The sequence below is a fragment of the Coregonus clupeaformis genome, unplaced genomic scaffold, assembly GCF_020615455.1.
Source record: "Coregonus clupeaformis isolate EN_2021a unplaced genomic scaffold, ASM2061545v1 scaf0409, whole genome shotgun sequence".
In the NCBI taxonomy this organism is placed as follows: Eukaryota; Metazoa; Chordata; class Actinopteri; order Salmoniformes; family Salmonidae; genus Coregonus; species Coregonus clupeaformis.
In genome coordinates this window covers 112,308-137,455 of record NW_025533864.1, presented here as the reverse complement: position 1 = coordinate 137,455, position 25,148 = coordinate 112,308, and the positions used below count along the sequence as shown (strand labels likewise).

The window sequence follows — 25,148 nt, the reverse complement described above, 5'->3', positions numbered from 1 at the left end:
TCTATCCACGAGTCGTAGTTACCTAGGTGTGTTTTGTACAGTTCTATCCAGGAGTCATAGTTACCTAGGTGTGTTTTGTACAGTTCTATCCATGAGTCGTAGTTACCTAGGTGTGTTTTGTACAGTTCTATCCAGGAGTCATAGTTACCTAGGTGTGTTTTGTACAGACCTATACAGAAGGATTGGTAGTTACCTAGGTGTGTTTTGTACAGACCTATACAGAAGGATTGGTAGTTACCTAGGTGTGTTTTGTACAGTTCTATCCGGGGGTCATAGTTACCTAGGTGTGTTTTGTACAGTTCTATCCAGGAGTCGTAGTTACCTAGGTGTGTTTTTACAGTTCTATCCAGGAGTCGTAGTTACCTAGGTGTGTTTTGTACAGACCTATCCAGAAGGATTGGTAGTTACCTAGGTGTGTTTTGTACAGACCTATCCAGAAGGATTGGTAGTTACCTAGGTGTGTTTTGTACAGACCTATCCAGAAGGATTGGTAGTTACCTAGGTGTATTTTGTACAGTTCTATCCAGGAGTCGTAGTTACCTAGGTGTGTTTTGTACAGACCTATCCAGAAGGATTGGTAGTTACCTAGGTGTGTTTTGTACAGATCTATCAAGGAGTCGTAGTTACCTAGGTGTGTTTTGTACAGGCCTATCCAGAAGGATTGGTAGTTACCTAGGTGTGTTTTGTACAGGCCTATCCAGAAGGAAGAGTAGCTGTCTTTCAGTAACTCCATGTTGCTCTTTATGAAGTAGAGTTCCTCAGGGTCCTCGATGCTCACCAGAGACGCCCCTTAACACACAATATTCTTATTAATGCTTCTCCATTTACTTTCTTTACGTTCTGTCAAGTTCATGGAATACTGGATCCCAATTCCAGTTATCTCCTTCCCTCCCTGAAGCGTGCACCCGTTCACTCCCCGCAAGGATTTAAAAGCATTGGATTGGTGTAGCAGCCTGTGTCCTACCACATGTCTTACACCAATGCAGTAAACAAGTACACACTTGGAGGAGAAGGGGAGAGAATGGGAGATGGGCCCAGTCCAAAATCGCACCATTTTATAAAGCACCCCCGTATAGAGCCCTGGTCAGAAGTAGTGCACTATGTAGGGAATAGTGTAGGGGACACTAAGTACTATGCCCTTGCATCTAAAATGAAACTTGTTATCAAATCTTGCATATTGAATATACATGCATGTACCCAGAAGAATTCTGTATTAAATAATGTGTTACATGGCCTCTAGTCTCCTCTCTCTCCTGCAAGTCAATTTATCAGAAATCACAGGTCTACAACAGGGTGACATTCTTTGACACACCCTTGGTTTTGAGGCTCCTACCTTTGCGTATACAGCTGGTGGAGGCGTAGGCCCACTCTATGTCGTCATTGACGAAGCTGTAGCAGTGCCCTCTGAAGGGCAACCAGGACCAGGGGCTGTTCCAAACACCGATCTCCTCCTCCTCCTGGATACACTCCCCGGGGTACTGGGACGAGGCAGTGGGCGGGACGGCTGTGGGGGGAACCAACCAATAGGATTACAGCACTGCACAGGTATCTACCAATAGGATCCTTCCCTCCCTGCTGCTTACACACACTGGGGAATTTGACTGTCTCACCTGGTATACTCCCTCTAATTCTCTATCCCTCCCCTCCCGGGGGATCTGAGCCCTAGGACCATTAAATAATTTAGACGTATACACTGAAACGGTGACTGAGTTTATCAGGAAGTGTATAGGTGATGTTGTGCCCACTGTGACTATTAAAACCTACCCTAACCAGAAACCGTGGATAGACGGCAGCATTCGCGCCAATCTGAAAAGCGCGAACCACCGCATTCAACCATGGCAAGGTGACTGGGAATATGGCAGAATACAAACAGTGTAGCTACTCATTCTGCAAGGCAATTAAACTGGCAAAACATCAGTATAGAGACAAAGTGGAGTCGCAATTCAACGGCTCAGACACGAGACGTATGTGGCAGGGTCTACAGACAATCACAGACTACAAAAGGAAAACCAGCCACGTCGCCGACACCGACGTCTCGCTTCCAGACAAGCTAAACACCTTCTTCGCCCGCTTTGAGGATAACACAGTGCCACTGACGAGGCCCACTACCAAGGACTGTGGCCTCTCCTCCATGGCCGACGTGAGTAAGACATTTAAGCATGTTAACCCCCGCAAGGCTGCCGGCCCAGACGGCATCCCTAGCCGCGTCCTCAGAGCATGCACAGACCAGCTGGCTGGTGTGTTTATGGACATATTCAATCTCTCCCTTTCCCAGTCTGCTGTCCCCACATGCTTCAAGATGGCCACCATTGTTCCTGTACCCAAGAAAGCAAAGGTAACTGAACTAAATGACTATCGCCCTGTAGCACTCACCTCTGTCATCATGAAGTGCTTTGAGAGACTAGTCAAGGATCATATCACCTCTACCTTACCTGTCACCCTAGACCCACTTCAATTTGCTTACCGCCCCAATAGATCCACAGACAATGCAATCGCCATCACACTGCCCACTGCCCTATCCCATCTGGACAAGAGGAATACCTATGGAAAAATGCTGTTCATTGACTATAGCTCAGCATTCAACACCATAGTACCCTCCAAGCTCATCATTAAGCTCGAGGCCCTGGGTCTGAACCCTGCCCTGTGCAACTGGGTCCTGGACTTCCTGACGGGCCGCCCCCAGGTGGTGAAGGTAGGAAACAACATCTCCACTTCGCTGATCCTCAACACTGGGGCCCCACAAGGGTGTGTGCTCAGCACCCTCCTGTACTCCCTGTTCACCCATGACTGCGTGGCCAAGCACGCCTCCAACTCAATCATCAAGTTTGCAGACGACACAACAGTAGTAGGCCTGATTACCAACAATGACGAGACAGCCTACAGGGAGGAGGTGAGGGCCCTGGCGAAGTGGGGCCAGGAAAATAACCTCTCTCTCAACGTCAACAAAACGAAGTAGCTGATCGTGGAATTCAGGAGACAGCAGAGGGAGCACCCCCCTGTCCTCATCAACAGGACAGCAGTGGAGAAGATGGAAAGCTTCAAGTTCCTTGGCATACACATCACAGACAAACTGAAATGGTCCACCCACGCAGACAGTGTGGTGAAGAAGGCGTAACAGAGCCTTTTCAACCTCAGGAGGCTGAAGAAATTTGGCCTGTCACCTAAAACCCTCACAAACTTTTACAGATGCACAATTGAGAGCATCCTGTCGGGCTGTATCACCGCATGGTACGGCAACTGCACCGCCCACAACCGCAGGGCTCTCCAGAGGGTGGTGCGGTCTGCCGAACGCATTACCGGGGGCAAACTACCCGCCCTCCAAGACACATACAGCACCCGATGTCACAGGAAGGCCAAAAAGATCATCAAGGACATCAACCACCCGAGCCACCGCCTGTTCACCCCGCTATCATCCAGAAGGCGAGGTCAGTACAGGTGCATCAAAGCTGGGACCGAGAGAATGAAAAACAGCTTCTATCTCAAGGCCATCAGGCTGTTAAATAGCCATCACTAGCACATTAGAGGCTGCTGCTGCCTATTGAAATCACTGGCCACTTTAAGAAATGGAACACCAGTCACTTTAATAATGTTTACATATCTTGCACTACTCATCTCATATGTATATACTGCATTCTATTCTATAATATTCTACTGTATCTTAGTCCATGCCACTCTGTCATTGCTTGTCCATATATGTATATATTCTTAAATCCCATTCCTTACTTTTTTGTGTGTATTGGGTATATGTTGTGAAATTGTTAGATAATACTGCACTGTCGGAGCTAAAAGCACAAGCATTTGGCTACACCCGCTATAACATCTGCTTAATACGTGTATGTGACAAATCAAATTTGATTTGATTTGATGCCTCAGGACTACCTGGCCTGATGACTCCTGGCTGTCCCCAGGCCACCTGGTCGTGCTGCTGCTCCAGTTTCAACTGTTCTGCCTGCGGTTACGGAACCCTGACCTGTTCACCGGACGAGCTACCTTGTCCCAGACCTGCTGTTTTCAACTCTCTCTCTACCGCACCTGCTATTTCAACCTCTAAATGCCCGGCTATGAAAAGCCAAGTGACATTTACTCCTGATTTACTGACCTGTTGCAACCTCTACAACCACTGTGATTATTATTTGACCCTGCTGGTCATCTATGAACGTTTGAACATCTTGGAGAAAAATCTGGCCTTAATGGCCATGTACTGTTATAATCCCCACCCGGCACAGCCAGAAGGGGACTGGCCACCCCTCAGAGCCTGGTTCCTCTCTAGGTTTCTTCCTAGGTTTCTGCCTTTCTAGGGAGTTTTTCCTAGCCACCGTGCTTCTACATCTGCATTGCTTGCTGTTTGGGGTTTTAGTCTGGGTTTCTGTATAGCACTTTGTGACATCTGCTAATGTAAAAAGGGCTTTATAAATACACTGCTCAAAAAAATAAAGGGAACACTTAAACAACACAATGTAACTCCAAGTCAATCACACTTCTGTGAAATCAAACTGTCCACTTAGGAAGCAACACTGATTGACAATAAATGTCACATGCTGTTGTGCAAATGGAATAGACAACAGGTAGAAATTATAGGCAATTAGCAAAACACCCCCAATAAAGGACTGGTTTTGCAGGTGGTGACCACAGACCACTTCTCAGTTCCTATGCTTCCTGGCTGATGTTTTGGTCACTTTTGAATGCTGGCGGTGCTTTCACTCCAGTGGTAGCATGAGACGGAGTCTAGAACCCACACAAGTGGCTCAGGTAGTGCAGCTCATCCAGGATGGCACATCAATGCGAGCTGTGGCAAGAAGGTTTGCTGTGTCTGTCAGCGTAGTGTCCAGAGCATGGAGGCGCTACCAGGAGACAGGCCAGTACATCAGGAGACATGGAGGAGGCCGTAGGAGGGCAACAACCCAGCAGCAGGACTGCTACCTCTACCTTTGTGCAAGGAGGAGCAGGAGGAGCACTGCCAGAGCCCTGCAAAATGACCTCCAGCAGGCCACAAATGTGCATGTGTCTGCTCAAACGGTCAGAAACAGACTCCATGAGGGTGGTATGAGGGCCCGACGTCCACAGGTGGGGGGTTGTGCTTACAGCCCAACACCGTGCAGGACGTTGGCATTTGCCAGAGAACACCAAGATTGGCAAATTCGCCACTGGCGCCCTGTGCTCTTCACAGATGAAAGCAGGTTCACACTGAGCACGTGACAGACGTGACAGAGTCTGGAGACGCCGTGGAGAACGTTCTGCTGCCTGCAACATCCTCCAGCATGACTGGTTTAGCGGTGGGTCAGTCATGGTGTGGGGTGGCATTTCTTTGGGGGGCCGCACAGCCCTCCATGTGCTCGCCAGAGGTAGCCTGACTGCCATTAGGTACCAAGATGAGATCCTCAGACCCCTTGTGAGACCATATGCTGGTGCGGTTGGCCCTGGGTTCCTCCTAATGCAAGACAATGCTAGACCTCATGTGGCTGGAGTGGGTCAGCAGTTCCTGCAAGAGGAAGGCATTGATGCTATGGACTGGCCCGCCCGTTCCCCAGACCTGAATCCAATTGAGCACATCTGGGACATCATGTCTCGCTCCATCCACCAACGCCACGTTGCACCAAAGACTGTCCAGGAGTTGGCGGATGCTTTAGTCCAGGTCTGGGAGGAGATCCCTCAGGAGACCATCCGCCACCTCATCAGGAGCATGCCCAGGCGTTGTAGGGAGGTCATACAGGCACGTGGAGGCCACACACACTACTGAGCTTCATTTTGACTTGTTTTAAGGACATTACATCAAAGTTGGATCAGCCTGTAGTGTGGTTTTCCACTTTAATTTTGAGGGTGACTCCAAATCCAGACCTCCATGGGTTGATAAATTTGATTTCCATTGATCATTTTTGTGTGATTTTGTTGTCAGCACATTCAACTATGTAAAGAAAAAAGTATTTAATAAGATTATTTCATTCATTCAGATCTAGGATGTGTTATTTTAGTGTTCCCTTTATTTTTTTGAGCAGTGTACATTTGATTGATTGATTAATTGATTGGTGACTACTAACACACTGGGGTAGGTGACTGACTCACCTGGTGACTACTAACACACTGGGGTAGGTGACTGTCTCACCTGGTGACTACTAACACACTGGGGTAGGTGACTGTCTCACCTGGTGACTACTAACACACTGGGGTAGGTGACTGTCTCACCTGGTGACTACTAACACACTGGGGTAGGTGACTGACTCACCTGGTGACTACTAACACACTGGGGTAGGTGACTGACTCACCTGGTGACTACTAACACACTGGGGTAGGTGACTGACTCCACCTGGTGACTACTAACACACTGGGGTAGGTGACTGACTCACCTGGTGACTACTAACACACTGGGGTAGGTGACTGTCTCACCTGGTGACTACTAACACACTGGGGTAGGTGACTGTCTCACCTGGTGACTACTAACACACTGGGGTAGGTGACTGTCTCACCTGGTGACTACTAACACACTGGGGTAGGTGACTGACTCACCTGGTGACTAACACACTGGGGTAGGTGACTGTCTCACCTGGTGACTACTAACACACTGGGGTAGGTGACTGTCTCACCTGGTGACTACTAACACACTGGGGTAGGTGACTGTCTCACCTGGTGACTACTAACACACTGGGGTAGGTGACTGTCTCACCTGGTGACTACTAACACACTGTGGAATGTGACTCTCTCACCTGAGGATTGCTTACACACACTGGGGTAGGTGTGGTTACAGAGGGCTGTCTTCCAGGTGCCTTCCACGTCCAGGTAGACACAGGGCCGGTCTCTGCTGGGCTCGTCTTGGGCCCACTTGGCCAGGCTCAGGGGCCAGCCGTCCATCCACCTGAAGTAGCCTTGCGTCTGAAAAACAGCTGTAAGTCAGAGCATGGCGCTTCCAACTTCAGGATCGTGGGTTTGATTCCTGCTGGGGCCACCCACGCGAAAATGTATTCACGCATGACTGTAAGTCGCTTTGGATAAAGCATCTGATAAATTGCATCTGTTATATTACAGTACAGTAGCCTGTCTTGATCATCTGAAAACGTAACGTTATGCTCCTTAGATAATGCCTAGGCTTTATCTCAGAGGGCTAACACAGTTTTTGTTGTGTGGTGCTGTAAACGACCCTGTGGTTGAAACCCAGTTGGTCACACTATCTAGCAGTGAGGAGAAAGGTACCAGTAAGCTGCCCTATTCTGATGAGGAGTCTGTTGCACCTGAAGAGACAGCCAGCAGTGAGGAGAAAGGTACCAGTAACCTGCCCTATTCTGATGAGGAGTCTGTTGCACCTGAAGAGACAGCCAGCAGTGAGGAGAAAGGTACCAGTAACTAGTAGTAGTAGCTAGTACTCTACCTCATTCCTATTGAGTCCGATCCACAGTGGTGACTGCAGCTTCAGAGCCTGCAGCTCCAGGTAGGCTACTGACAGTTCGTCCAGGGTGCTAGCCAGCTGGCCCTCCTCGGCCTCACACTGCTTCCGGGCCTCGGGCCATGTCTGGTTCCGGGGCAGCACCATGTAGGAGTCGTTGGCCAGCTTCACCCATCCTCTAGGTAACGCTGTCGGGGCTGGGATCGGGATGCCTGAGTCTAGGAGGGCAGAGTAACAGTTAGTCACATCACAAATCAGAGGGCTGAGGATGGAGACAAGAAGAAGGAGGAAGAAGAGAAAAAGAGAAGGGGGAAGAGGAGGAGGAGGAGGAGGAGGAGAGAGAAAGAAGAGGAGGAGGAGGATGAGGAGGAGGAGGAGAGAGAGAGAAGAGGAGGAGGAGGAGGAGGATGAGGATGAGGAGGAGGAGGAGGAGGGAGAAAGAAGAGGAGGAGAAGGAGGAGGGAGAGAGAGAGGAGGAGGAGGAGGAGGGAGAAAGAAGAGGAGAAGGAGGAGGAGGAGGAGGAGGGAGAGAGAGAAGGAGGAGGAGGAGGAGGAGGAAGAGGAGGAGGAGGAGGAGGAGGAGGAGGAGGAGAGAGAGAGCGAGCGAAGAGGAGGAGGAAGAGGAGGAGAGAGAGAGCGAGCGAAGGGGAGGAGGAGGAGGAGGTGGAGAAGAAGTAGAAGAATGTCTTTACTCACCAACTTTGCGCTGACAGATGAAGCCGTGTGCATCGTTGCAGGACCTGTGCTGCCATTTCCCCAAGATGGATGAGGAACTGGCCATCACAAAACACTGACAGTGAGAGAAAGATGATCAATGCCACCACTACATTCACAGTCACAGACTTCATTCTGTCATATAGTATAGCTGTATGGCTAGCACATTAAATAATACATTATTAATATATTATTTTTATTGTTATTATGTCAGATTTATTGTGTGTAATTCTCATTTTGAGTGATGATAGTTAGTTTAAATGGGTCTTACCTTATTAGACGGAAAGACAAATATCTCTAAGAAATTCTACAATTAAACAAGACAAATGATATATGTTAGTGGTATTTATTCAGAAATGTTTCTAGAGATACACTATAGGGATTTAGTCAATGTGTTTCAGTATCTTATGAACATATGTACAGTAGGCCTGTCGGTGGGTGTGTGTGGTGTGGTGTGGTGTGGTGTGGGTGTGTGGTGTGGTGTGGATGTGGGTGTGTTGCGATTATTCGCAAATGGAAGAAACACAAAATAACTGTCAATCTCCCTTGGCCTGGGGCTCCATGCAAGATCTCACCTCGTGGAGTTGCAATGATCATGAGAACGGTGAGGAATCAGCCCAGAATTACACGGGAGGATCTTGTCAATGATCTCAAGGCAGCTGGGACCATAGTCACCAAGAAAACAATTGGTAACACACTACGCCATGAAGGACTGAAATCCTGCAGCGCCCGCAAGGTCCCCCTGCTCAAGAAAGCACATGTACAGGCCCGTCTGAAGTTTGCCAATGAACATCTGAATGATTCAGAGGAGAACTTGGTGAAAGTGTTATGGTCAGATGAGACCAAAATGGAGCTCTTTGGCATCAACTCAACTCGCCGTGTTTGGAGGTGGAGGAATGCTGCCTATGACCCCAAGAACACCATCCCCACAGTCAAACATGGAGGTGGAAACATTATGCTTTGGGGGTGTTTTTCTGCTAAGGGGACAGGACAACTTCACCGCATCAAAGGGAAGATGGACGGGGCCATGTACCGTCAAATCTTGGGTGAGAACCTCCTTCCCTCAGCCAGGGCATTGAAAATGGGTCGTGGATGGGTATTCCAGCATGACAATGACCCAAAACACACGGCCAAGGCAACAAAGGAGTGGCTCAAGAAGAAGCACATTAAGGTCCTGGAGTGGCCTAGCCAGTCTCCAGACCTTAATCCCATAGAAAATCTGTGGAGGGAGCTGAAGGTTCGAGTTGCCAAACGTCAGCCTCGAAACCTTAATGACTTGGAGAAGATCTGCAAAGAGGAGTGGGACAAAATCCCTCCTGAGATGTGTGCAAACCTGGTGGCCAACTACAAGAAACGTCTGACCTCTGTGATTGCCAACAAGCGTTTTGCCACCAAGTACTAAGTCATGTTTTGCAGAGGGGGTCAAATACTTATTTCCCTCATTAAAAATCCAAATCAATTTATAACATTTTTGACATGCGTTTTTCTGGATTTTTGTTGTTGTTATTCTGTCTCTAACTGTTAAAATAAACCTACCATTAAAATTACAGACTGATCATGTCTTTGTCAGTGGGCAAACGTACAAAATCAGCAGGGGATCAAATACTTTTTCCCCTCACTGTATATGTCTGTGTAGATGTATATTTACTGTATGTATATTTACTGTATGTATATTTACTGTATGTATATTTACTGTATGTATATTTACTGTATGTATATTTCTGTGTTTAAGTGAATATACGTGTAGCATTTTTACTTAAAGTTTAAAGGGTATTTACCCGACTAAGTTGATGCCATCGCTGTCTTAACGTCGGCGGCAGATTCTAAAATTAAAGAAACAAAATATTATACATGAATGGTATTTATTAAGAGACATTATTGGCTTAGGGATAAGATTTGCAAAGTAAACTAACACATCACGTCCAGTATGCCACCCAGTGGTCCAGGCTCAAAGTAAACTAGCACATCACGTCCAGTATGCCACCCAGTGTTCCAGGCTCAAAGTAAACTAGCACATCACGTCCAGTATGCCACCCAGTGGTCCAGGCTCAAAGTAAACAGCACATCACGTCCAGTATGCCACCCAGTGTTCCAGGCTCAAAGTAAACTAGCACATCACGTCCAGTATGCCACCCAGTGGTCCAGGCTCAAAGTAAACTAGCACATCACGCTCCAGTATGCCACCCAGTGTTCCAGGCTCAAAGTAAACTAGCACATCACGTCCAGTATGCCACCCAGTGTTCCAGGCTCAAAGTAAACTAGCACATCACGTCCAGTATGCCACCCAGTGGTCCAGGCTCAAAGTAAACTAGCACATCACGTCCAGTATGCCACCCAGTGTTCCAGGCTCAAAGTAAACTAACACATCACGTCCAGTATGCCACCCAGTGTTCCAGGCTCAAAGTAAACTAACACATCTGTAGCCTAAACACAGTCCAGTTCAAAGTGAACGGCACAGATCCATATATGACAATGGCTATTTGCATATAGGCCTATTGCAGCTCTGATTGGTTATGCCGGACCGGTCTGTGTAGAGTAAGGGCTGAGTCGTGCCTGTCAATGCAATAGAATCCTACTCCAATGGGTTCTGCCTACAAGAAAATCTCTTGCATAGTTCGTTTTGTGTGGGTATGTTACATTGAAATTGGCTAACATTGCGTTGATTCGATCACAATTCCCACAGTACAGCGGAACATTGATAGTGTTAACTAAAGGGGAAAACTCAAGAAAGGTGAGTGAAGTTCAATTTCGTGCTTCTCTGCAGCTTAGACGGAACATTGTCTATGTCTATGTGAATGTTTTGTTTATATGTAAATGCATAAATGTCTGCTTCGCGTCACGCCTACGACCAGCTGTGGTATATTGGCCATATAGCACCCCCCAGCGGGCCTCATTGATTAGGTAAATGTGTGCATACATGCATACCTTATTGGGATCCCAGTTTAAGTATTTGACTGCCTGGCCATCGGTCCAAACAAACCTGTCCCGGTTTAAGTTACTCAGTCCAATCCACAGGTCAGTGGCCACACTAGTCATCTGGGTCGTCAGAAACACTGCAACCATAGAGACAGATAGAGGACTCATCTTTGTATCTGTGCCATTATAGCGTCTGTGACAGCGTGGGCAGCTCATTGAGGCTACAGCCCATAGGAACCCCCACCCAGCTGACTACTTTAAAATGGTGGAAGCCCTCAATCCATCCAGAGCCCTCTTTCTATCTCTATGGTTACAACCCACAGGAGAGAGAGTTGGTCAGGAGAGAAAAGGTTGGATCAACACTGACTGACTGATATTTGGCTGTTCCTTTATTTGATGGTACTGTCATTTTCGTCTGTAAAACAAGGTGCTACTAACATTTATAGCAGTATCCATGGGGTGTTTATGTGTATGACTGTCTGTAATGGGTCAGTTGATCAGTTTGACAGCTTAGGGTCAGTGGCGTTGTCTGTGGGCGTTAACTACCTGCCTGTCAAAGAGAAGATGACTGTTCATTCAGTATATACAGTATATATTTTGCAGTGGTGTAAAGTACTTAATAAAAAAAACTTTAAAGTTCTACTTAAGTAGTTTTTTGGGGTATCTGTACTTTACTATTTATATTTTTGACAACTTTTACTTTACTACATTCCTAAAGAAAATAATGTACTTTTTACTCCATACATTTTCCCTGACGGCCAAAAGTACTCGTTACATTTTGAATGCTTAGCAGGACAGGAACATTGTCTAATTCACACACTTATCAAGAAAATCCCTACTGCCTCTGATCTGGAGGACTCACTAAACACAAATGCTTAGTTTGTCAATTATGTCTGAGTGTTGGAGTGTGCCCCTGGCTACCCATAAATAAAAAAACAAGAAAATGGTGCCGTCTGGTTTGCTTCATATAAGGAATTTCAAATGATTTTATACTTATACTTTTGATACTTAAGTATATTTTAGCAATTACATTTACTTTTGATACTTAAGTATATTTAAAAACAAATACTTTTAGACTTTTACTCAAGTAGTATTTTACTGGGTGACTTTCACTTTTACTTGAGTCATTTTCTATTAAGGTATCTTTACTTTTACTCAAGTATGACAATTGGGTACTTTTTCCACCACTGGTTTTATTGAAGTGTTTTGTATGTTTTAGGATAGATAGAGGTGAAAGGTTAAAGGTAGGACAAAGAGTGATGAAAGAGCAGTGGGCCGGATTCAAACCCCCAGCGGCACATCGTAGATGTGATCCAGAGGCAACGGCTTAGACTGCCACAGATGAAGGGTCATTGGGTTAAAAGCATCTCACCAACCTTGCTCCCTCCTATTGGCGATGGACGCCAGGTTTGCGCCCATGGATTGGCAGAACGATCTGGCCTCGAGCCAGGTACTAGGTACCCGGTGTCCAATCAGTTTGTAGCACTATAAACAAATCAATAAGCAACACATCAACTTGATTGATTAAAGTTGATTGACTATAGGCAAACACTTAGAGTTAGACTTTCATTCTCAAAGCCTGTTGTAAAACTGTATCGTCTGTTTTCATGTGAAAGACTTTTAACATTAAATTATTATTACATTATTATTATTATAACACTCTTCCTGTGTGACCTGTGATCTCTGACCTTAGACTGGTAGAGGGTCCATTCCGGGGGACAGCCTCCTGTGGGGGGGGCAGTAGGGGCCACAGTGCTGTTCGCTGGGGGGGAACCAATCCTCTCACAGATGGACCTCATTTGGGTGCCACAGTTATAGTCGTGCCAGAAACCTGAAGACACAGACACACAGTTATAGTCGTCCCAGAAACCTGAAGACACAGACACACAGTTATAGTCATCCTAGAAACCTGAAGACACAGACACACAGTTATAGTCATCCCAGAAACCTGAAGACACAGATACAGAAGCACCCAGAAACCTGAAGACACAGACACACGTTATAGTCATCCTAGAAACCTGAAGACACAGACACACAGTTATAGTCATGCAAGAAACCTGAAGACACAGACACATATAGTCATCCTAGAAACCTGAAGACACAGACACAGTACATCCAGAAACCTGAAGACACAGACACACAGTTATAGTCATCCCAGAAACCTGAAGACACAGACACACAGTTATAGTCATCCTAGAAACCTGAAGACACAGACACACAGTTATAGTCATCCTAGAAACCTGAAGACACAGACACACAGTTATAGTCATCCTAGAAACCTGAAGACACAGACACACAGTTATAGTCATCCTAGAAACCTGAAGACACAGACACACAGTTATAGTCATCCTAGAAACCTGAAGACACAGACACACAGTTATAGTCATCCAGAAACCTGAAGACACAGACACACAGTTATAGTCATCCTAGAAACCTGAAGACACAGACACAAGTTATAGTCATCCTAGAAACCTGAAGACACAGACACACACAGTTATAGTCATCCTAGAAACCTGAAGACACAGACACACAGTTATAGTCATCCTAGAAACCTGAAGACACAGACACACAGTTATAGTCATCCAGAAACCTGAAGACACAGACACACAGTTATAGTCATCCTAGAAACCTGAAGACACAGACACACAGTTATAGTCATCCTAGAAACCTGAAGACACAGACACACAGTTATAGTCATCCTAGAAACCTGAAGACACAGACACACAGTTATAGTCATCCTAGAAACCTGAAGACACAGACACACAGTTATAGTCATCCTAGAAACCTGAAGACACAGACACACAGTTATAGTCATCCTAGAAACCTGAAGACACAGACACACAGTTATAGTCATCCCAGAAACCTGAAGACACAGACACACAGTTATAGTCATCCCAGAAACCTGAAGACACAGACACACAGTTATAGTCATCCTAGAAACCTGAAGACACAGACACACAGTTATAGTCATCCCAGAAACCTGAAGACACAGACACACAGTTATAGTCATCCTAGAAACCTGAAGACACAGACACACAGTTATAGTCATCCTAGAAACCTGAAGACACAGACACACAGTTATAGTCATCCTAGAAACCTGAAGACACAGACACACAGTTATAGTCATCCTAGAAACCTGAAGACACAGACACACAGTTATAGTCATCCTAGAAACCTGAAGACACAGACACACAGTTATAGTCATCCTAGAAACCTGAAGACACAGACACACAGTTATAGTCATCCTAGAAACCTGAAGACACAGACACACAGTTATAGTCATCCTAGAAACCTGAAGACACAGACACACAGTTATAGTCATCCTAGAAACCTGAAGACACAGACACACAGTTATAGTCATCCTAGAAACCTGAAGACACAGACACACAGTTATAGTCATCCTAGAAACCTGAAGACACAGACACACAGTTATAGTCATCCTAGAAACCTGAAGACACAGACACACAGTTATAGTCATCCTAGAAACCTGAAGACACAGACACACAGTTATAGTCATCCCAGAAACCTGAAGACACAGACACACAGTTATAGTCATCCTAGAAACCTGAAGACACAGACACACAGTTATAGTCATCCTAGAAACCTGAAGACACAGACACACAGTTATAGTCATCCCAGAAACCTGAAGACACAGACACACAGTTATAGTCATCCTAGAAACCTGAAGACACAGACACACAGTTATAGTCATCCCAGAAACCTGAAGACACAGACACACAGTTATAGTCATCCCAGAAACCTGAAGACACAGACACACAGTTATAGTCATCCTAGAAACCTGAAGACACAGACACACAGTTATAGTCATCCCTAGAAACCTGAAGACACAGACACACAGTTATAGTCATCCTAGAAACCTGAAGACACAGACACACAGTTATAGTCATCCTAGAAACCTGAAGACACAGACACACAGTTATAGTCATCCTAGAAACCTGAAGACACAGACACACCTTATAGTCATCCTAGAAACCTGAAGACACAGACACACAGTTATAGTCATCCTAGAAACCTGAAGACACAGACACACAGTTATAGTCATCCTAGAAACCTGAAGACACAGACACACAGTTATAGTCATCCTAGAAACCTGAAGACACAGACACACAGTTATAGTCATCCTAGAAACCTGAAGACACAGACACACAGTTATAGTCATCCTAGAAACCTGAAGACACAGACACACAGTTATAGTCATCCGAGAAACCTGAAGACACAGACACACAGTTATAGTCATCCCAGAAACCTGAAGACACAGACACACAGTTATAGTCATCCTAGAAACCTGAAGACACAGACACACAGTTATAGTCATCCCAGAAACCTGAAGACACAGACACACAGTTATAGTCATCCCAGAAACCTGAAGACACAGACACACAGTTATAGTCATCCTAGAAACCTGAAGACACAGACACACAGTTATAGTCATCCTAGAAACCTGAAGACACAGACACACAGTTATAGTCATCCCAGAAACCTGAAGACACAGACACACAGTTATAGTCATCCTAGAAACCTGAAGACACAGACACACAGTTATAGTCATGCTAGAAACCTGAAGACACAGACACACAGTTATAGTCATGCTAGAAACCTGAAGACACAGACACACAGTTATAGTCATCCTAGAAACCTGAAGACACAGACACACAGTTATAGTCATCCTAGAAACCTGAAGACACAGACACACAGTTATAGTCATCCTAGAAACCTGAAGACACAGACACACAGTTATAGTCATCCTAGAAACCTGAAGACACAGACACACAGTTATAGTCATCCTAGAAACCTGAAGACACAGACACACAGTTATAGTAGACCTAGTCATGCCCTTGAGTTCTGTGGTAACCACCCCCCAGATTCAGAATTAAAATAACTCAATGCAAGTTCTTATAAGAGAGGATCAATTATGGGCCTCATCTCATCTTTAGCTCACCCATGGAGGCATACATGGCAACACAGTTCTCATCGTTGTTCTTGAAGTCCGGCTGGTTGTTGTCCCATCTCTGGTACACTACTGGGGAACCGTCCATCCACCTGGACAGAACACGGAACACAATAACTCAGAACTTAGAACACAAGAACTCAGAACACAAGAACACAGAACATAAGAACTAAGAACACAAGAACACAAGAAGATTCAAGAACATGAGAACTCAGAACACGAGAACTCAGAACACGGAACACAAGAACTCAGAACATAAGATATTGAATATCAGATATTGAATATCCCTTTGAGCACGGTGAAGTTATTAATTACACTTTGGATGGTGTACACCCAGTCACTACAAAGTACAGGCGTCAGTAACTAAGATGCCGGAGAGGAAGGAAACCGTTCCGGGATTTCACCATGAGGCCAATGGTGACATTAAAACAGTTACTGAGTTGAATCACTGTGATAGGAGAAAACTGAGGATGGATCAACAACACTGTAGTTAATCCACAATACTAACCTAAATGACAGAGTGTGTCACGCCCTGGCTCTGGGGACTCTTATATGTTGAGCCAGGGTGTGGATTTTCTATGTTTTGTTTTCTATGTTTTAGGTTCTAGTTCGTTTTGATCTATGTTGGCCAGGGTGGTTCCCAATCAGAGGCAGCTGTAGCTCGTTGTCTCTGATTGGGGACCATACTTAGGCAGCCTGTTTGGCACTAGTATTTGGTGGGATCTTGTTCCGAAAGGTTTGTGTTGTAACCTAGGACTTCACGTATCGTTTGTTTATTGTTTTGTAAAATAAAGAATATCATCGCTCCATTCACCGATTGACAGAGTGAAAAGAAGGAAGCATGTACTGAATACATTTTTTTTCCAAATAATGCATCCTGTTTGCAACAAGGCACTAAAGTAATTTTGCAAAAAAATTTGGCAAAGCATTTAACTTTTTGTCCTGAATACAAAGTGTTATGTTTGGGGCAAATCCAATACAACACATTACTGAGTACCACTCTCCATATTTTCAAGCATGGTGGTGACTGCATCATGTTATGGGTATGCTTGTAATCGTTAAGGACTGGGGAGTTTTTCAGGATAAAAGAAATGGAATGAAGCGAAGCACAAGCAAAATCCTAGAAGAAAACCTGGTTCAGTCTGCTTTCCACCAGACACTGGGAAATGAATTAACCTTTCAGCCTTTCAGCAGGACAATAACCTAAAACACAAGGCCAAATCTACACTGGAGTTGCTTATCAAGAAGACCGTGAATGTTCCTGAGTGGCTGAGTTACAGTTTTGACTTAAATCAGCTTGAAAATCTATGACAAGACTTGAAAGTGTTTGTCTAGCAATGATCAACAACCAATTTGACAGAGCTTGAATAATTTTTTAAAGAATAATGGGAAAATGTTGCACAATCCAGGTGTGGAAAGCTCTTAGAGACTTACCCAGGAAGACTCACAGCTGCAATCGCTGCCAAGGGTGATTCTAACATGTATTGACTCAGGGGTGGGAATACTTATGTAAATGATATATTTCTGTATTTCATTTTCAATAAATGTGTACAAATGTCTAAAAACAAGTTTGCACTTTGTCATTATGGGGTATTGTGTGTAGATTTGTGAGAGAAAAAAACTATTTAATCAATTTTGAATTCAGGCTGTAACAACAAAATGTGGAATCTGTCAAGGGGTATGAATACTTTCTGAAGGCACTGTATGTGTGTGTGTGTGTTGTTGTTGTTTTTTTTTGGGGGGGGTATCCCTGGAACCTCCTACTGCATTTTTCAACATTTCTGATTAGTAAGGAAGCAATACAAACGACAAATCAAATTCATTTCTTTCATTTTTTCTTTTAAAAATATATTTTAAGCCATCCTGATTGGGTGGGCCAGTATTCAGCCTCTGCCCAGCTTGGCACTGCCGTGGCTTCGCCTCTGCACGAAACATGGAACACAGAACAAAGAACACAAGAACCCAGAACAAAGAACACAAGAACCCAGAACTCAGAACCCAGAACTCAGAACACAAAAACTCATTGACATTGAACACAGAAAGAACACGGACAATACACGGCAAATATGATGCATTCATGACATGACGGAATGTTCGGAAATACAACTTCTAAACTCGGAGCAATTATTTGTGTGCATTCACATGCTTTGAAATCGTTGAGAACACCAACTGGCTAATGTCTAACTAGCTACGTCAACCATAAACAAAAAGTGCAGCCGTCACGTTCTCAACCAAATTATTGTGTTAAATAAACATCCAAATATATTGATTTGGATAAATAATGTTTTGGTAAGTTATGTCTGAGAAGTATCTGAGTCTCCAATTGGAGTGCTTTTCAAATCGATTTCTCCCACAAAGGAAGCTTGTATTTCAGAGTTTTTAAAATGTCAAGAACGTATCAATAGAACAGCAGTTTGACACCATTAGTTTAGTTTATTTGAAAATGTATTTACTTGTTTTATACTCACCCGAATGACCGATCAAGATCAACTGTTAGACCGATGTAATGGTTTCCCAAACGCTCTTTATGTATCTGAAAAATAACAATTAACATTATCTCTCTCTCTCTCTCTCTCTCTCTCTCTGTCTCTCTGTCTCTCTGTCTCTCTGTCTCTCTGTCTCTCTGTCTCTCTGTCTCTCTGTCTCTCTCTGTCTCTCTCTCTCTCTCTCTCTCTCTCTCTCTCTCTCTCTCTCTCTCTCTCTCTCTCTCTCTCTCTCTCTCTCTCTCTCTCTCTCTCTCTCTCTCTCTCTCTCTCTCTCTCTCTCTCTCTCTCTCTCTCTCTCTCTTCACTGGTTGCCCTTTTCTTGTGGCAACAGGTCACAAATCTTGCTGCTGTGATGGCACACTGTGGTATTTCACCCAATAGATATGGGAGTTTATCAAAATTGGATTTGTTTTCGAGATCTTTGTTGGTCTGTGTAATCTGAGGGAAATATGTGTCTCTAATATGGTCATACATTTGGCAGGAGGTTAGGAAGTGCAGCTCAGTTTCCACCTCATTTTGTGGGCAGTGTGCACATAGCCTGTCTTCTCTTGAGAGCCAGGTCTGCCTACGGCGGCCTTTCTCAATAGCAAGGCTATGCTTACTGAGTCTGTACATAGTCTAAGCTTTCTTTAAGTTTGGGTCAGTCACAGTGGTCAGGTATTCTGCCACTGTGTACGCTACATTTAGCGCCAAATAGCATTCTAGTTTGCAATGTTTTTTTGTTAATTCTTTCGAATGTGTCAAGTAATTCTCTTTTTGTTTTCTCATGATTTGGTTGGGTCTAATTGTGTTGATGTCCTGGGGCTGTGGGGTCTGTTTGTGTTTGTGAACAGAGCCCCAGCACCAGCTTGCTTAGGGGACTCTTCTCCAGGTTCATCTCTCTGTAGGTGATGGCTTTGTTATGGAAGGTTTGGGAATCGCTTCCTTTAAGTTGGTTGAAGAATTTAACGTCTCTTTTCTGGATTTTGATAATTAGCAGATATCGACCAAATTCTGCTCTGCATGCATTATTTGGTGTTTTACGTTGTACACTGAGGATATTTTTGCAGAATTCTGCATGCAGTCTCATTTTGGTGTTTGTCCCGTTTTGTGAATTCTTGGTTGGTGAGCTGACCCCAGACCTCTCAACCGTAGAGGGCAATGGGTTCAATAACTGATTTAAGTATTTTTAGCCAGATCCTAATTGGTATGTCAAATGTTATGTTCCTTTTGATGGCATAGAAGGCCCTTCTTGCCTTGTCTCTCAGATCGTTCACAGCTTTGTGGAAGTTACCTGTGGCGCTGATGTTTAGGCCGAGGTATGTATAGTTTTTTGTGTGCTTTAGGGCAGCGGTGTCTAGATGGAATTTGTATTTGTGGTCCTATTTTTGTCTTACTGAGATTTACTGTCAGGCTCAGGTCTGACAGAATCTGTGCAAAATATCTAGGTGCTGCTGTAGGCCCTCCTTGGTTGGTGACAGAAGCACCAGATCATCAGCAAACAGTAGACATTGAATGAATGAATGTCTGTCGTACGGTAATTTGGTAGAAAGCCAATTTGACATTTGCTCAGTACATTGTTTTCACTGACAAAATGTACGAGTCTGCTGTTAATGATAATGCAAAGGATTTTCCCAAGGTTGCTGTTGAAACATTTCCCACAGTAGTTATTGGGGTCAAATTTGACTCCACTTTTGTGGATTGGGGTTATCAGTCCTTGGTTCCAAATATTGGGGAAGATGCCAGAGCTAAGGATGATGTTAAAGAGTTTAAGTATCGCCAATTAGAATTTGTGGTCTGTATATTTTATCATTTCATTTAGGATACCATCAACACCACAGGCCTTTTGGGGTTGGAGGGTTTGTATTTTGTCCTGTAGTTCATTCAATGTAATTGGAGAATCCAGTGGGTTCTCGTAGTCTTTAATAGTTGATTTTAAGATTTGTATTTGATCATGTATATGTTTTTTTTTTGTTTGTTCTTTGATATAGGGCCAAAAAGATTGGAGAAGTGGTTTACCCATACATCTCCGTTTTGGATAGATAACTCTTCGTGTTGTTGTTTGTTTAGTGTTTTCCAATTTTCCCAGAAGTGGGTAGAGTCTATGGATTCTTCAATTACATTGAGCTGATTTCTGATATGCTGTTCCTTCTTTTTCCGTAGTGTATTTCTGTATTGTTTTAGTGATTCACCATAGTGAAGGCGTAGGCTCAGGTTTTCTGGGTCTCTATGTTTTTGGCTGGATTGGTTTCTCAATTTCTTTCTTAGGTTTTTGCATTTTTCATTAAACCATTTGTCATTGTTGTTAATTTTCTTATGTTGTCTGCTTGAAATTGTTTGATTTGATATGGAAGCTGAGAGGTGAAATATACTGTTTAGGTTTTCTACTGCCAAGTTTACACCTTCACTATTACAGTGAAACGTTTTGTCCAGGAAGTTGTCTAAAAGGGATTTAATTTGTTGTTGCCTAATTGTTTTCTGGTAGGTTTCCACACTACTTTCCTTCCATATATAGCATTTCTTAATATTATTCAGTTCCTTTGGCTTTGATGCCCCATGATTGAGTATTGCTCTGTTCAAGTAGACTGTGATTTTGCTGTGGTCTGATAGGGGTGTCAGTGGGCTGACTGTGAACGCTCTGAGAGACTCTGGGTTGAGGTCAGTGATGAAGTAGTCTACAGTACTACTGCCAAGAGATGAGCTATAGGTGTACCTACCATAGGAGTCCCCTCGAAGCCTACCATTGACTATGTACATACCCAGTGTGCGACAGAGCTGCAGGAGTTGTGACCCGTTTTTGTTGGTTATGTTGTCGTAGTTGTTCATAGGGGGGCATATGGGGGAGGGAATGTTGTCACCTCCAGGTAGGTGTTTGTCCCCCTGTGTGCTGAGAGTGTCAGGTTCTTGTCCAGTTCTGGCATTTAGGTCGCCACAGACTAGTACATGTCCCTGGGCCTGGAAGTGATTGATTTCCCCCTCCAGGATGGAGAAGCTGTCTTCATTAAAGTATGGGGATTCTAGTGGGGGGATATAGGTAGCACACAGGAGGATATATTTCTCTGTTGAGATAATTTCCTTTAGAATTTCTAGCCAAGTGTAAAATGTTCCTGTTTTGATTAATTGAATAGAGTGAGTTAGGTCTGCTCTATACCAAATTAGTATACCCCCTGAGTCCCTTCCCTGTTTTACTCCTGGTAGTTTGGTGGATGGGACTACCAGCTCTCTGTAACCTAGAGGGCAACCAGTGGGTCCGTCTCCTCTATACCATGTTTCTTGTAAGATGACAATGTCTGTATTTCTGATTTATTTGGTGAAGTCCAGGTTCCTGCTCTTTAGGCCAAAGGCAGATGACCTCAGGCCTTGGATATTCCAGGATGAGATAGTGAAGGCTTTGTGTTCCATAAAGTGTCTAATGTTGTTAGTCGTGTGGTTTGGCCTCAGACCAGTAAGTGTGAGCAGAGCCTGCTGAGCATCTCTCTCTCCCTCTCTCCTCTCTCTCACACACAGAGTGCACAAAACAGTAAGAACACCTGCTCTTTCCATGACATAGACTGACCAGGTGAATCCAGGTGAAAGATATGATCCCTTATTGATGTCATTTGTTATATCCACTTCAATCAATGTAGATGAAGGGGAGGAGACAGGTTAAATAAAGATTTTTAAGCCTGGAGACAATTGAGATATGGATTTCGACACCATGTAGAGTCCAAGCCCCGACGAATTGAGGGCAAAAGGGGGTGCAACTCAATATTAGAATGGTGTTCTTAATGTTTTGTGCACTCAGTGTATATAGCTCTGCCAATGTGTTTAAAGGCAGGACTATAACGAAACTATAGGTGTTTACCTTTTTCCACAGAAATGTATTTTCGTTTTGTCCGTTGATAACTACGAGGTCCCCATGCCTCTGCTGACAGTAGTATCTGGCATCCTCCATGGCCAGCATTTCAGTATTAAAGTAATATTGAGAGCCTCCGTACTCCAGCCAGCCATCCTCTGTCACATTATACTCTAGACAGGATTAGAAAATACTCATATCAGTCTGAATCTGAATCATCTCTGCTTGGAGACTCCAGAGAGGACTTATTTGCTTGGTCTGGACTACAGACTACAGACCAAGCAGATAAGTCCCCCTAGAGACCAAGCAGATACGTCCCCTCCTGAAACCAAGCAGATCAGTGCCCCTAGAGTCTAGACCAAGCACATGAGTCCCCTCTAGAAAGGGGACTTATCTGCTTGGTCTCTAGAAGGAACTTATCTGCTTGGTTTCTGGAGGGGACTTATCTGCTTGGTCTCTAGAAGGAACTTATCTGCTTGGTTTCTGGAGGGGACTTATCTGCTTGGTCTTTAGAGGGGACTTATCTGCTTGGTCTCTAGAGGGGACTTATCTGCTTGTTCTCTAGCAGCAACTTATCTGCTTGGTCTCTAGAGATGACTTATCTGCTTGGTCTCTAGAGATGACTTATCTGCTTGGTCTCTAAAAATGACTTATCTGCTTGGTCTCTAGAGATGACTTATCTGCTTGGTCTCTAGAGAGGACTTATCTGCTTGGTCCCTAGCAGCAACTTATCTGCTTGGTCTCTAGAGATGACTTATCTGCTTGGTCTCTAGAGGGGACTTATCTGCTTGGTCCCTAGCAGCAACTTATCTGCTTGGTCTCTAGAGATGACTTATCTGCTTGGTCTCTAGAGGGGACTTATCTGCTTGTTCTCTAGCAGCAACTTATCTGCTTGGTCTCTAGAGGGGACTTATCTGCTTGGTCTCTAGAGGGGACTTATCTGCTTGGTTTAGACTCTAGAGGGGACTTATCTGAGGCCATTTGGACTGTGTTCCAAAGTTCACACTAGAATACCACAATGCAACCCCAAAATATTTATATTTTTAATGTGGTGAGCTCATTCATTAATTCATTAATTCATGCATTCATTCGTTCATTTGATTTATGTAGGCATGATAGACGACTCATCAACACTTGCCTTTATTTTCCAGGGAGTCCTGGGAGCTATGGGATGTGTTACTGTCAAGGGGACTTACCAGGGACGGTGTTGTTGGGAGGAGGTAGTGGGGTCACTCCTGTAATGAGAAGAGAGGAGAGGAGGAGAACGGAGAAGAGAGGAGAAGAGAGGAGGAGAGAGGAGGAGAACGGAGGAGAGAGGAGGAGAACGGAGAAGAGAGGAGAAGAACGGAGGAGAGAGGAGGAGAACGGAGGAGAGAGGAGGAGAACGGAGGAGAGAGGAGGAGAACGGAGAAGAGAGGAGGAGAACGGAGGAGAACGGAGAAGAGAGGAGGAGAGAGAGAAGACTGTGTTAGCTCACTAAGCTAAAGCCTTCTGGTCCCAGTAGGTTTACTCATCATGCACATGAGGTCCACTAAAATACTGATGTCCAACAGACAGAGTCCTAAATGTCTTCCTATTCCTGTTATAGTGTTGTAGTTTTGACCATACCTCATGGGCCCTGGTCAAAAGTAGTGCGCTACATGTGGTCTATTGAGAGACTCCATTCAGTACATTACCTTTAGGGATCTCACACAGCCAGAGTCAGACTGAGAGACTCCATTCAGTACATTACCTTTATGGATCTCACACAGCCACAGTCAGACTGAGAGACTCCATTCAGTACATTACCTTTAGGGATCTCACACAGCCACAGTCAGACTGAGAGACTCCATTCAGTACATTACCTTTAGGGATCTCACACAGCCACAGTCAGACTGAGAGACTCCATTCAGTACATTACCTTTAGGGATCTCACACAGCCACAGTCAGACTGAGAGACTCCATTCAGTACATTACCTTAGGGATCTCACACAGCCACAGTCAGACTGAGAGACTCCATTCAGTACATTACCTTTAGGGATCTCACACAGCCACAGTCAGACTGAGAGACTCCATTCAGTACATTACCTTTAGGGATCTCACACAGCCACAGTCAGACTGAGAGACTCCATTCAGTACATTACCTTTAGGGATCTCACACAGCCACAGTCAGACTGAGAGACTCCATTCAGTACATTACCTTTAGGGATCTCACACAGCCACAGTCAGACTGAGAGACTCCATTCAGTACATTACCTTTAGGGATCTCACACAGCCACAGTCAGACTGAGAGACTCCATTCAGTACATTACCTTTAGGGATCTCACACAGCCAGAGTCAGACTGAGAGACTCCATTCAGTACATTACCTTTAGGGATCTCACACAGCCACAGTCAGACTGAGAGACTCCATTCAGTACATTACCTTTAGGGATCTCACACAGCCAGAGTCAGACTGAGAGACTCCATTCAGTACATTACCTTTAGGGATCTCACACAGCCAGTCATTGTAGCCCTCACAGTTTACATCATTCCAGGATCCCTCTTCATCCCAGAAAGAGTTTCTCATCTCAGCACAGGACTCCACGCCGTTGTAGTTGTTGGGTTCCCCCTCCATCCAGTGTTGGAAGGACAGCTGAGGACAAACACATTTGTAAGATAAACTTTCCCGTGAGGTAGACTTCTGATCAACAATACTTCAAACCTATTACAGACAATCATGAACATTCCTCAAGGACAAACATCAGCCAACATGGATGGCAGCTCAGTTGGAAGTGTTCAAGAACAACACCAGCAACACATTATTATAATTAGTATTAGTATTATTATTAGTAGTAGTAGTAGTAGTAGTAGTAGTAGTAGTAGTAGTAGTAGTAGTAGTAGTAGTAGTAGTAGTAGT

At 44.5% G+C, this 25,148-nt stretch overlaps 1 protein-coding gene across 1 annotated transcript in view; it reads right to left on the bottom strand.

The window, feature by feature from the left end:
• Window positions 1-25,148, bottom strand: part of LOC121580531 (macrophage mannose receptor 1) — a 53,002-nt gene that overhangs the window by 5,212 nt on the left and 22,642 nt on the right. The window contains exons 15-29 of the mRNA XM_041895455.1: window positions 24,731-24,884; window positions 23,468-23,506; window positions 22,281-22,444; window positions 18,440-18,504; window positions 15,963-16,063; window positions 12,691-12,833; window positions 12,379-12,487; window positions 11,012-11,139; window positions 9,865-9,909; window positions 8,358-8,393; window positions 8,069-8,162; window positions 7,358-7,590; window positions 6,699-6,864; window positions 1,334-1,504; window positions 673-789 (exon numbers count right to left, since the gene is read on the bottom strand). Of these exons, the coding sequence (XP_041751389.1) occupies window positions 673-789; window positions 1,334-1,504; window positions 6,699-6,864; window positions 7,358-7,590; window positions 8,069-8,162; window positions 8,358-8,393; window positions 9,865-9,909; window positions 11,012-11,139; window positions 12,379-12,487; window positions 12,691-12,833; window positions 15,963-16,063; window positions 18,440-18,504; window positions 22,281-22,444; window positions 23,468-23,506; window positions 24,731-24,884 (1,765 nt within the window). The remainder of the gene's footprint in view (window positions 1-672; window positions 790-1,333; window positions 1,505-6,698; window positions 6,865-7,357; window positions 7,591-8,068; window positions 8,163-8,357; window positions 8,394-9,864; window positions 9,910-11,011; window positions 11,140-12,378; window positions 12,488-12,690; window positions 12,834-15,962; window positions 16,064-18,439; window positions 18,505-22,280; window positions 22,445-23,467; window positions 23,507-24,730; window positions 24,885-25,148) is intronic.